Genomic DNA, 13,279 nt, shown 5'->3' with positions numbered 1-13,279 from the left:
CTACTTTTGGATCTTCTTTCATGTTAATTACCTGAGAAACAATAATTTTACCTCATGTTTGGCAAAGGCCACAACACATAATAGCCATTTTTGACCAAAAAAAAAAAAAAAATGCTGATAAGGCTCCCCCCCCACACACACACACACCACCCCCAAGGTTGCCAGTGTTTGTCACAGTGACCCTACCTGAAGATATTTTGTTGCCCAGATGTCCCATCTCAAATGCTATCCCTTTGCTCTCCCTGATGCTCCCAAAGGAACTCCACCAAAGAAGCAGGGCCTTGAACTCCGCAGCCTATAGAATGTTTACTTAAAACAAAACAAAACAAACAAACAAACAAAAAAAAAAACCTCGTTTTGGATGAGGAACACATTAATGGGAGAAAAATGTAGTATAGTAAGAAAACCACTCCTGTAAGTTTCTAGATGAACATAGATAGCATCCTAAAGCAACTGTGCTTTCCCTGTGGGTTGTGGTGACAGTGCCTACATTCCAATTTGACACCCACTCTCCACTAACAGCACAGATGTAAGGAACTGAGGGTAGTATCTCAAGTATGAAGACTGTACATTGGGAGTGTGGTGGCATGGTTAGAGCTAGGGCCAGCCAAGGCTCAAGTGTGTGTCTTAATTGTTTTACCAGCTTATACCTCTAGTTTTCCTGAATTAAATAAGATTGAAAATGGGAGCCATTAGCACAGTACTGTTGAGTCAAGTAAGTGAGACAATTCCAGAAAAATTGCTTAACCGGATACCTGGTAGGAACTCTCTGGCCATCAGCCCTTGTCATTGTCCACTGATGTAATTGATTGTTTTTCCCCTGCCCCATTAGCCAGATGATTGATCTTAGCTCATAGGCCCTACTGTATCTGCTTCATTTCTTTTGTCTCCGGTTTTGCCTTTTTACTACTGTAGCCACAGATGTCTGGACTGCATACATGATGAACAACAGTGTATGTGAGACATCATCAGAACTCGGGTCACAGACAATTTCCATAGTGATCAAGTGTCTCAGATGCATAAAGTACAATTTGCATTCAGAAATTCAGCAGCCTTTCACCAGCATAGCCCTGCATACTGCCTTGGCCTCCCTGGGCTGGGAACCTCACAGCTAGTGGGAGTGCTAGCCATGTGCTGGTTCCCACAGGTGTGAAGGAGCTGCCTGCCTGCCAGCTTGGGTTCTGATCGCTGTAGTGCTCATAGAAAGGAGGACCCTGCTATCTGGTAGCTCACTGGTATTCTAGAATCTGGAGTTGCTTTACCAAGACCCCAGGCTGTATTCACATGTTTTATAAAACTTGGGGTACCTTGTAAATGTCTTCATACTCTGCATATTATTCCCATATTCATAATTTTTCATGATTGACAATTATAGTGTTAAAGACAGATTTACATATAAACTGTTTTGAAGGATTACTTAAGTAGAAAGGCTTTTTATTTTGTTTTTATACTATTTTCTTGACATAATGCTACTGTAAATAATGTCCCAAGGCTTAGTATGTATGGGAGATTCCCCACTGTAATATTCAAAATGCAGCTGAAACCTTTTGCAGCTCTAAGATTTAGCATCATTAACGATAAACCCTCTTTACCAGGATGTCTCACAGTTAGGCAGAAAAAAATCAGTCATGGAACAGCAGCCCCCGGTTCCTTGACTTACTCCAGCTAAATTGTCCCTAACAGCTTAAAAATGAGCTGCAGATTTCTAAAGTGATTCATGCGCTGTTCTGCCCCTGTCATGGGGGGACTTTTTCAATCCCGCAATGTGGTTGCAACCCCATACTGAACTCTTGATCCTTCACTGCAGAAATTTGTTAGCTCTAGCTAGATTAGATTTTTCACAGCTAATCTAACTGCTGTAGGGGTTTGCAGAGTGGGGACAGAGCTGTGCTATTGGATTTGTCCAATTCATTTGACTCCAGGACTATAATTGCACTTATGTCTTACAAGGCTTTTATAGCCTCAGGCTGGCCAGCCACATGAAAAACAAATTGGCAGTGATACAGTAGAGTGAAAGGGGATGAAAGGCCCACATTATCAGTCTCTAAGCAGCTCTGTTCTGGCAGGAAGTTTCTTGGTTAATTTACAAATAAAACTTAGATTTTAGGATGGGCACACTGTCAGCTGAACAATGGGGATGTCAGGCCTGACTGTTACTTAGTAAAAGTAGCAGCCGGCCCGCTGAGGAGCCCAGATTCTTCAATCAAACAGACGACTCCTTCTGGAGCCAGCTGGCGATGTAATGCAATTAGTCGGGAAAGGAGGTCAGCCTATTAGGTGTGGACCATGACCAGTGTCACCAGTGGCGTGCAGGCGTGCAGCCTGGCAGCAGCAGGCAGCACAGCTCAGGCAGAGGGGCTTTAGAACTCTGTCAGTCAGGACTGGGGAGAGCAGGACATGGGATTGATTTCTTGAGGCTTAAGAGCCTGTTTGTTCTAAGCATGGTAAGCCTTGAGGCCTTCTGGAATCTACTGTATAGTGGAAGTAGGAGCTAACGTGAATGCAGCTCCCTTCTAGGGAGGCATCATCTCCTCCTGAAGTCACATACCTCCAGTCAAGTTGGCTTGTCCCTGAGCAAACCTGTGGGTGGGTTTTTAACTTACAGGCCTATAAAAATCAAAGTTCTGTAAAACTCTCAAACTGGCATCTCTTTATTGAAATCCCCTTTGAATTGAGCGCCATTTTAGGTTTCCAGAATATTTCCTTATGCTATGATTTGGGTAACTATGCTATGTTCTGTTGTCATTAGTTTGTCCACATCAGTTTCATTTGTTTAATGTCCTTGGATTCATATCATAGGCACAAGAGGGTGTAAGTTTTGTACTTTTCCAGCTGTACCAGCCAATGGTTCCCGTGGCCTTAGCTCTTGGTTTTGTGGTTTAGTTAATTAAACTGTAACATGTCCAAAAATCTAAGGTGCATGACACTGAAAGCAGCTCTGAGTGAATATTACAAAAGTAGTTTTTCCATAATTGCAGAATTGCCACAGAGGGAGGAAGGGTCAATTAGTGTGGATTGCTCTCCTAATGCTGGAGTTTTCTTAGAATACTGATGCAAATAAAATTAGGAGAGGTTTACTTGGGTTATATAATTGAATAACACAATTTAGAAAGGAACAGAGCAACTGCAAAATTTCAGCAATCAGTGTATCAGAGTAAGTGCTGTACCCTGCCCTTGTGGTTGAAAAGGAGAGTCTGTTGGTATTAGGTCTGGCATTGTGTGGTAGCTGCAAGGTTGAACAGTGTCTGGTAAGTGGATTGTCTCCATTATGTTGCTTCTGCCAACATCATAACAAGAAGGGTATAGGGTCAACTCTCTTTGGAGGATGAGGGCTGTAAGCTGAACTTGAGGGTAGCCCTACTTCTTACAGTTATTAGCTCCTATTGCTGTAATCCCAAAGTTTCAATTAGATCTAATCCCCATTTACCACAGAAACCTGTCCGTCTTGTCTCATTGGCAAACCCTAATTCGAATGCTGTCACTGCAGATGGACTAAGTAGCAAAACACTGCTCCAAGGTCTTTGGCTGTTGAGTTAGAAATGAGAAAGGCAGGCAGGCAGGAGTCGGTAGTGTCTCAAAGAATAGGGCCCGACTGTAGCTCAGAATAGCAGTGTAGAGCACTGTGCGTGCATAAGACTCTAGGTCCCATCGTCAGTACTGCTGAAAGAACAAAGGACAGAAAAGTGGGACTTGAGAGGCCCCATCAGCTGTGCAAGCTTGGCTCCTTAGAAAGAAAACAAAACCTTTGTGTTAGAGCTAGGTTGACTGTATTTGGTTTTTCTTTTTTGCCAGCTGCCTTTTGAACCTTTAATACTTGTGTGGGGTATGATTGAGTGAGGAGGAGGAGGAGGAGAAGAAGAAAGATGCACTGGATAATGTTTTTGTTTACAAAAGTTGTTGACTCCATTAAGTTCCAGAACGTTGTGGCTTGTGCTGGGCTCCCACAGCTACGTCTTTCTGGAGCCTCTCTTCAGACCATAAGCACAAAAGTACAGATGCAGGTCTCTGTAAATAATTGATGTGTTCAGTCACTTCCAGAAGTATAGAGTGTAAAATAAGCAGGCACTGCAACAAACAGCTTCCTTTGAAACTTGATGACTAGAAAAGAGGCCATGTTGGGGGTCATCTTGGGTAGTCTCTGTGATCAAATCACATCTAAAAATTAATAATATCTATGCCAACATGCTTCAGATGTACACTATTCCAGAGTATCTTTTTACTGTTTTTTTAAGATAAAACTAGAACATAAGCTCTGCTGTAGCATCAGTTTTATTAAAGGGCTTTTAAGGTTAGTCTCTTATTCCTGATATTGGTGGCATTCCCTGCTCTGAGGCAGACACCTCATCCCTCAAGACTTCTAAGCCCTTGCCCCTGCCACACATCAGAACTTTAGAACTTTAGTTCAGGCCGATATTCTCATCACTGTGTCTGTTCCTTTTAGTTATGCTTTAGGCTTTCTCAAATGATTTCTTTACAGCTATGGCCAGATTTGGTTGGCAGGCTCACCACATGAGCAGTTTATCAGTGATGTTCTTGCATCTAGCAAAGGCTTGCCCTAGAAGAGCTTGTAAAGGGTCTCTGAGGCCTTCCCAGGGCCTTCTTGAAGACACCAAGAGTCTGTGTTTTTTTGGAGTTCATAGTTTCTTTATAAAGTGTCAAAATAAGTGAGCTAAACCACTTGAGATATATCAGTAAAATAGCTTTTAATGTGAGCTGAGATCAGGAATGTCCAACTGAATGCAGCAGAACATAAAACTGTAAATTTACAGAGAGAGAGAGAGAGAGAGAGAGAGAGAGAGAGAGAGAGAGAGAGAGAGAGAGAGAGACTGATTTTGTTTATTATAAATTGATTGTATAGGTCTTAGTGTGTACATACTGTGTCATTGAAATGCCACATACTATTATAGATAAGTTGAATGTCCCTGGCTTAGATCATCATGAGTAGAGGCCACCGTCTCTGGCCCTCTCTCCGGTGCTGTTCTGTGCACTTGCCAGATAGAACATTCCTGAGCAGAATTCCTTACTTCTTGTAAGATGAGGTAAAGATGGAGTTACTCAAAGTCTGTAGGAAGGGTAGACATCATTTCATGTGAGTACTTTGGACATCTTTATTTATTTTTTTTTTAAAGTTTGCAGACTTCTTTTTTATTTTTTTTCCCACTTTTTTTTTATTTTCTTTATTTACATTTCAAATGCTGTCCCGAAAGTTCCCTATACCCCCCCCCCNCCCCTGCTCCCCTACCCACCCACTCCCACTACTTGGCCCAGGCCTTCCCTTGTGCTGGGTCATATAAAGTTTGCAAGACCAAGGGGCCTCTCTTCCCAGTGATGGCCGATTAGGCCATCTTCTGCTACATATGCAGCTAGAGACACAAGCTCAGGGGGTACTGGTTAGTTCATATTGTTGTTTTGGACATCTTTAAATGCTAGATGCTAGTATGCCCACTAAAGTTAAGTTTTAATTTAAATTAAATATATTTATTTCCTTAAAATATAATTTCCTACCATCTTTATCTCAAAAATTTATCTCAGCACCAGTTTCTTACAGAATGTCAACAGTTGTGTTGGAGTAGCTTGTGTTATCTTACTTTGTTATTTCTTAATAACCACTTGATTAGAAGAAAGCTTAAAGTTTTAAAGCAATAATGACTAGAAAAAGTGATGTCATTTTTTGTTGTTGTTGAGAAACATTCTCAGCACTATAGGATAGGACTGGTGTAGAAACAGAATTCTAGGTAAAAGAGACCTTAATGACATTTTCCTCCATCCAACTGGAATGTGCCCTTGGAGCTTCTGTGTGTGATCTTAGAACCAAACTGGCATCCTAGCAGGTGGGGCAAAGTTTTACAGAATAGGACATTTTTGAATCCTGAGTATCATCAGTGAAGTAGCCTGGTTTGGACTAAAATGTTTTTGGCCTCTGAGTTTTCTAATTCAATTTGTAAGCCACAGCCCCTCATAAACTGTTGTTAGCACCTCAGTTAATAAAGAGCCAATTTGCTGTTGCAGCTCCGTCACCTGGGGAATGATGAGGTCCACATCGTCTGGTCTGAACACTCCAGGGACTACCGCAGGGGTATTATCCCAACAGCCTTTGGAGATGTTTCCATCATTATTTACCCAATGAAGAATCATATGTTCTTTATCACGATAACGAAGAAGCCTGAGGTACGCTTCCTCCATTGTCACCCAGACCCCTCATTTGCTATTGGAATCACAGTCCTCAAAAACCTGATAAATGTTACAGATAACTGTGTGTGCTAAATGGGAATTTAATATGAACTGTGATATTCAAAAGAACTCTAATCATAAGCACAAAATTCCATTTTGTATTATTTGAAAATTATGTTAGAAAATATATGGGTTTTTAAATAATTTTAATGTTTTCAAGTGTTATAATTTCAAGAATATTATAATTTTTAACTGGGGCACACTATTAATAATAGTAAGAATTGATGGAACTCCATTTTCACTTAGTATTTGGGGAAAACCATGAGTCTACAATCCAGCTCTGTCTGACAGATGAGCATTGGTCTCTGAGCCCTGACTGGTGCTGATTGCAGTCAATCCTGAAGGATTCTGGACATGTCCACAAAGACACTGGTGCCCTGAAGCAAAGCCCACATGATGAGTATTAACAATCAAAGCACCTTGCTAGAGAATCAATTCAGCCATGTCAATTGGTATTGATCATGGGGCTGGCTGGAACAATCCAATGGTCTGTGTCCTGTGTACTAATCAGCTGCAGTTTCCGTCCTCATTGTGCCTCTACTGGTATTTTAATACTGCTGCTCTGTATTGACATATTGTGTTTTTAACTCATTAAGAAGAGGCTTCTTAGCTTTGAAATTAAATATATTAAGCGTATGGGCCTTTCTTTAAGAAAAAAAAAAAAAAAAGACTTGTTTTCAGCCTGATAGTAAATATAATATTTCTTTACATCTCAAAATCATTCTCCTGGAGGGGCTCAGCATTATTCTGAAAATTGTTTTTAAACTTTAAAAAGTAGATCATGAGATTTGGTGTTCTAATTCGGATTTGTAACCTAAGGTGTTATATTAGCATTAAACGTGCTAATAAGTGGAAAAGTGCTTCAGACATTGCCTGGCACCTGGGTAAAAGCTGTTTCCATGTTAGCCATTGTTGCAGTTATGGTTGCTATCAGGATTTTTTATATATAGTTGCGATCATAGTAAAATCAGTAGAGTTCTAAGTTTAACGTATTTATTAACTCTCCAATTGTAGGCTCTCTCAATCTATGAAAATCTCATGAAATAAAAGACAGAAGAGGTCAGAATTTATATTAGATATTGTGCTCCTTTGATTCAGACTCCTGTGTATGGCAGGTTTTCAGTTTTGTGCTGTAAGTTAATGGCTCAATGCTAACATCTGTGTTTGTCTATGAAGACAGAATTATGTATATGAGTTAAAGTGATAATTTTGATCTTAAAGAAGTAATAGACTTAGTACTTTTGGCTTTCAAAATTTTTTTTAAAAATTCTTTTATAATTAGTGTGGAACTAGTTTTACTAGGTCATCTTCAGGATAGTCCTCTAAAATGTCAGAATGTCCTTTAAATGTCCCCTTTACTTTTAAAGTGAATGGAGACCATGAAAAGCATTTCATTTCACTCTGCTGTGTCAAAAGTGACATTTCTCAACATAGCATGAGATGCATAAAAAGTTATTTATATACTTTTAAATTTTTCCTACAAAATATGTTTAAACTTGGTCATCAATTCTGACAAGATGAATTCAGAAAATTGGTTTCTTAATATTTTAACTCAAAAAAGCCTAAAGGGAAGAAGAGAATAATGGGAAACTGAAAACTTAGTGTTGTCCCTACATTTAAAGTACAAACCATTACAATGTAATAAAATTAATCCAGACATTTCCAGGGCAAGTGTAGCTGACCTTTTGTTCACCAACCACTGACCCCAGGGTGAATGCAAGAGGCTTTCGGAGGGAAAGTCTGTTTGTTTGGCTTCAGTCCCTGGTATTTAAATTGCATTCCCTAATCAAATGAAAAGGCTGTCCTCTCTATCAGGTTACAGAATCCATGGCAACATTTGGCCTTTTATATCCATAATGTTAGCCTTTTTGTTTGCATCTAAGTAGAGACACCTGGAGCAATGCTAACATTAACCGATTTAGCATTAATAGCTTCATTATATAAGAATTTCTGATCAGATAGCTGTTACTTTTGTTATATTGCTTCAGCTTGTATTGTTGTCATTTTTTATCTCCTTGCTTGGCAACCAGGCAATGATTTGCAAATTTTTTTTGTCTTGATTAATTAAGCAATATAATTATCAGTAACCGTGATGCAGTCTTTGCTCAACAAAGCTTCTGAGAGAAAACAATGGTAAGTCTGTTAGTATGAATGCATTCCACGCGTCCCAGATGCATGAGGATATTATGGACAATGAGGGGAAAGGCCGCCTGTGAGCGAGGACAAAGGGTGCCACGCAGACTCGACACACTGCACATACCGCCAGGGACATGCTGCGGGCTCCCTGGGACACAGACGCCTCGTTAGATTACAGCTAGTCAGCAGAGATTAATTCTCAGCCATTTGGCGCAATAATTTACCCATTCCCCAGTCTTTTTAACTAGGGTTCCTTACCGTGGAACTGAAGGCTTTGTACTCAAAGGTTTGCTTAACCTTGTCCACTTTTAGGAATCTCCACAAAAATCATTATTTGTCCTTAGAGATTGTAGTAATACAGCTGCTTGAGTTGAAGACTGTTCCTTTAGAAGACAGAAGCTGCATGTATTTCAGAGACTGCAGGTGGAGTCAGCAGCAGTCTTTTCCCACCTGTGTATTTCATATGAATAGAGTGGGACTCTGTGGCCAAATACATTTATCTTACTCATTTCTGGGTAGCCTTACTCCTCTAAGAATCATTTTAATCCCTTTTAGGAGAGGGAAAAAACTCATCAGTACACAAAAGTCCTGCTCATTGGATAGAGTCATGCATATTCAAATTGTACTTTCATTCACTTGGCCTCATTAATAGCCTATGTGATAATGTGGGGCTATTTGTAATACAAGCTCACAGGCAGCATTACTTCCAAGTCCTTTGAAATTTAACATATTTCGCTTTTTCATTCCATACACACACACCCTTAAATATACAAATTATGTGACTGGCAGAGTCCTCCCCTTCTTAATAATGCCCCACATTTGTAAAATGCTACATTGAAGAAGCATGGGTGTGCTTGTGTGAGGACACAAAACCCTCATGGCTGAGAGAGTCTGCTCACTTCACAAACTTTGTATTGAACCTCTGCCTTTTTCTTTAAAAAGCAATGTGCTTTGCAGCATTATTTCATTGTTAAAGTGATTTCCAAATAAGTCCATTCCTATCTCCATAAATATTGACACAATAAAGTTTTAATCATAGAAAAGAGATGCATAATTATCAGACTTAAATTTTTTTGCCTACTTTTATCTGTCAGCCATTCATGAAAGACTTGCCACAAGACAGTGAAGTGAGTGACTTAAAGGGCCCATTGCCTTGCCTTTTCTTAACTTTTCTTAAGTTATCCTGACCATCCGTAGGGTGCTGTTAAACCAGTATCTGGCTCTCATGTAGCTTTGGGGTGTGTGGAATGGAGATGCATGAGTGCGTACAGATGTATAGGAATGTATCCTTCTTCTGGGTGATGCCTAACTCAGGACCTCTGTCTGGAGCAAGCACCTAGAAAATGCCAGTCCAAAGGTTAATGTGCCAGAAGTCACAAGAGCATTTAAGCACTTAAGACTAAGAAGAGGCCAACTTGGACATCTATGCTTTTGCAAGGAAATGTTTTAAGCTTGCTGGAGTTCCCCCATTATACAGGAAACATGTTTGCCTTTGCTGTGTGGTTTTGTAAATTTATCTTGGTTTCACATTATAATTTTCTTTAATATTTACCCCAGCCAAACAACCCTTTGGAGATTCAATCATATACCTTCAATATTCTGGAGAATTCTCAATGAAGCAAATTAACTTTGGAAAATACTGAGTTATTTACTTAGAAAAGATCATTGAAAATACCAAAGAAATAGATTTTATTAAACTAATTTATGTGGATTGCTGCAGGGTGTTCTGCTTGAGTCATGTGTTATTAGCATTGATTTTTGTAAAGGAGTGGCAATGAGAACTATGTCAAGAGGCAGCTGTTTGCAGGTATTGTTTTGAAATCAAACTTGCTAATACACAGGCACTGCTAATAGAGGAATTTCCTAGATACTATGGATTTATATTATCACTTTTGTTCGGTTTTTGAAAGATTGAGTCACTCACAAGCAGATGTCAAAGAATAAAGAACATTATTTTACAAAAGGGCCTTGAGAACTGACAGAAGAAAACCTGAAGCAGCACAGTGTACTATTACGAACTTAGCTCCTACCTCCCAGGAATTTGGCTTTTGAGATCTGCTTTTCAACAGAATTTCCTTAAACGTTGGCACCATTTTCCTGCTTCTTACTTAGTCCTCGACACATCTGTCTTCCTCTTGTGGATTTGTCTTCTCTCCTTTGCTGAATGTACACCAGATAGCAAACTGCAGCCCAGATTTTGTGCCAGGAAGCAAGGTGGTTCTCATTCTCTACTCTTGAGTGGCCACAACAGGAAGGGCCACTTTGACCCAGGAGACAGGCACACTCCAGGCTCCACAGGCAGCCTCCTAAGGCCCTGCACGCAGGTGCACATCTGCTGGCCAGTTTGCCCAGTGTTGGAGTGTGCTGAGTTCCACTGTGGGAGGAAACACAGCCCACTGCCAAACAGGTATATTTCCTGGGCCAAACTCAAAGTTTAGGACCTTGCATTTTGTTTTGTTTTTATTTCTCTTCCTTTTGTATAAGGCTTGTAATAAATAACACTTCCTTTTTTTTTTTTTTTTTTTTTTTTTTGAGGCAGAATCTCACATAATCTACCTGCCTCTGCCTCCTAAGCACTAGATGGAAGGTGTATGCTACCACACCTGGCCAGTAACACTTATTTATTTAAAAAAATAATAAAATAAAAGTTATAAATGAACTTTCAAAGCGTATTACTAAAGGTCATAGGAAATTGTTCCTACAGCTCTTTTTCTTACTTTGCTTGTTTTTTTTTTATATTTTTTTTTTCTGATGCCTGGTCTAGCAATGTGGAAATAGGTAGTAAATACATAAATAAGTGGCTGGGTAAATAAGTTTTCCAGTAGGAATGGGTATCACAAAGCAAAGGAGGCAATGAAGGGATGAGGGATACAGCAGCTTCTTTAGTTCACATAAATACCAAAGTACACCTGGGTAGAGGCAAAAAACAAACAGGATGTGTTGAAAGAAGCCCCAGAGAAACAGGCAGCTACAGAGACACAGACAGTAACATCACATAGGATTTCTCTTCAGAAACCATGTTATCAAGTAGAGACAAGTTGTACACTGAGTGATGAAAGAAAATACTACCCAGAAGTCTCCACCTGTGGAAATGACCCTTCAAAAGTAGAGTTCCTCAACCAAACAGCAACAGTGTTTGAGGAAATTTGTGGCCCATAGCTTATCTTGCATTAAATGTTAAATTCTTCCAATGGAAGGGGAAAATAGGGGGCTCTTTGTCAGTAGAGTGCTTGTCACATAAACATGGGGACCTAAGTTCAACATGATAGAGAGAAGGTTCTCTGGAGGTCACTGGGTAACCAGCACAGCCGAGTCAGCAAGCTGCAGGGTCTGTGAGAGACTCTGTTTCAAAAAAGTACTGTGAAAGAGAAAGTGTGTGCTGACGACACACATTGGCCTCTGGCCTTCATACGTGTACATGTGCACACACCCAAATACCACCGCATACACAAGAAGATATATGGCGTGTCAATGATAAAAAAACAAGTGTTTTAGAGAAGGAATAAGTGAAGGTAAAATGAAATGCACACTATATTCCTCATAATAATAGCAACAATAATTCTAAGAGATAGATAGCAACAGTGATGTAAGGATGGAGCTCAGGGATTGGCAATGGTCCCTGTACTACCTAAGAAGGGAACATTTTGGCTAGTTTTAAAAGCATTTAAAACTTGGGGTAACCTCTAAGAAGTGTTTAAAATATGAATTGTAATTGATATGATAAATGAAAAGAAAAATAGAATCATAAAAATACTCAGATAAAATCATAGAAGACAAAAGTAGAAGACCAAGAAATGAAAAATAAAATAAAATAAAATGACTCATATTAATATAAAACTATTGATAATTTCCTTTCATAATTAGTGTTCTAAATATATGAGCTAAAAAGTGAGACAGCCCCCGCCAGGCAGTGATGGTGCATGCCTTTGATCCCAGCACTTGGGAGGCAGAGACAGGCGGATTTCTGAGTTGGAGGCCAGCCTGGTCTACAGAGTGAGTTCCAGGACAGCCAAGGCTACATAGAGAAACCCTCTCTCAAAAAAAACAAAACAAAAAAACAACAACAAAAGTAAGACAGGCAAGAATTGTAGATCAGTCATAGAGTACAATGCCCTAGGTTCAGTTTTCGCAGTAGAAACAAAATACAGGCACTGTCGAAGTGCATTAAAAAAGAAAAAAATAGCTGGGCGAGGTGGCACACACCTTTAATCCTAGCACTCGGGAGGCGCGGATTTCTGAGTTCGAGGCCAGCCTGGTCTGCAGAGTGAGATCCAGGACAGCCAGGGCTACACAGAGAAACCCTGCCTCGAAAAACCAAAATAAATAAATAAATAAATAAATAAATAAATAAATAAATAAATAGAATAAAATAATGCCCACAAGTCACCTACCAACCTACCAAAAGCCTTGAAATAAAGGCTAATGAAGGATAGAGCACTCATCAGAAGAAAGGTAAGCTAACAAGGTCAGTCAACTTCAGAGCAATAAAAGTGATCAGCAGTAAAGGGAATATTGCATAGTGGTTCCTGTGGATGGAGAGGCTCCCTCTGTTATCATAGTTGAGCTGAGACCCAGTGGAGCAGGTGTTCCAGCCCATCAAGTAGGAAGCAGAGAGGGCAAAGTCCGGAGTCAGACCTGACTTTTGAGAACAAGCAAAGAAAGATATCCTATGTGGCCATCATCAAAGAAGCAAGAAGAGTGCTGGCAACCAGGCAGAGCCTCCTGGGTCACAATGGAATCTAGACCAATATTCTGATTTTGATGACCTTGAGAAAAGCAGCAACCCATGGCAGGCTTCACTGGGTTCTGTAAAAATGGGGATATAGAAGAGTTGGGGAAATGACACCCTCTCCATTACAGTTCTAAGCTCAGAACTCAGCCACAACCATCTAACTCCTTATCAATTCAGATG

At 39.9% G+C, this 13,279-nt stretch overlaps 1 protein-coding gene across 4 annotated transcripts in view; it reads left to right on the top strand.

Moving 5' to 3' along the window:
* The window catches only part of Ralgapa2 (Ral GTPase activating protein catalytic alpha subunit 2), a 270,234-nt gene that overhangs the window by 181,628 nt on the left and 75,327 nt on the right, over positions 1-13,279 (top strand). For all 4 annotated transcript variants that reach the window (XM_029536075.1, XM_029536074.1, XM_029536073.1 and 1 more), the window contains one exon: positions 6,010-6,168. In XM_029536075.1, the coding sequence (XP_029391935.1) occupies positions 6,010-6,168 (159 nt within the window). The remainder of the gene's footprint in view (positions 1-6,009; positions 6,169-13,279) is intronic.

This window comes from Mus pahari, chromosome 3 (assembly GCF_900095145.1).
Source record: "Mus pahari chromosome 3, PAHARI_EIJ_v1.1, whole genome shotgun sequence".
Classification (NCBI taxonomy): domain Eukaryota; kingdom Metazoa; phylum Chordata; class Mammalia; order Rodentia; family Muridae; genus Mus; species Mus pahari.
This window is presented reverse-complemented; position numbering and strand designations above follow the sequence as displayed.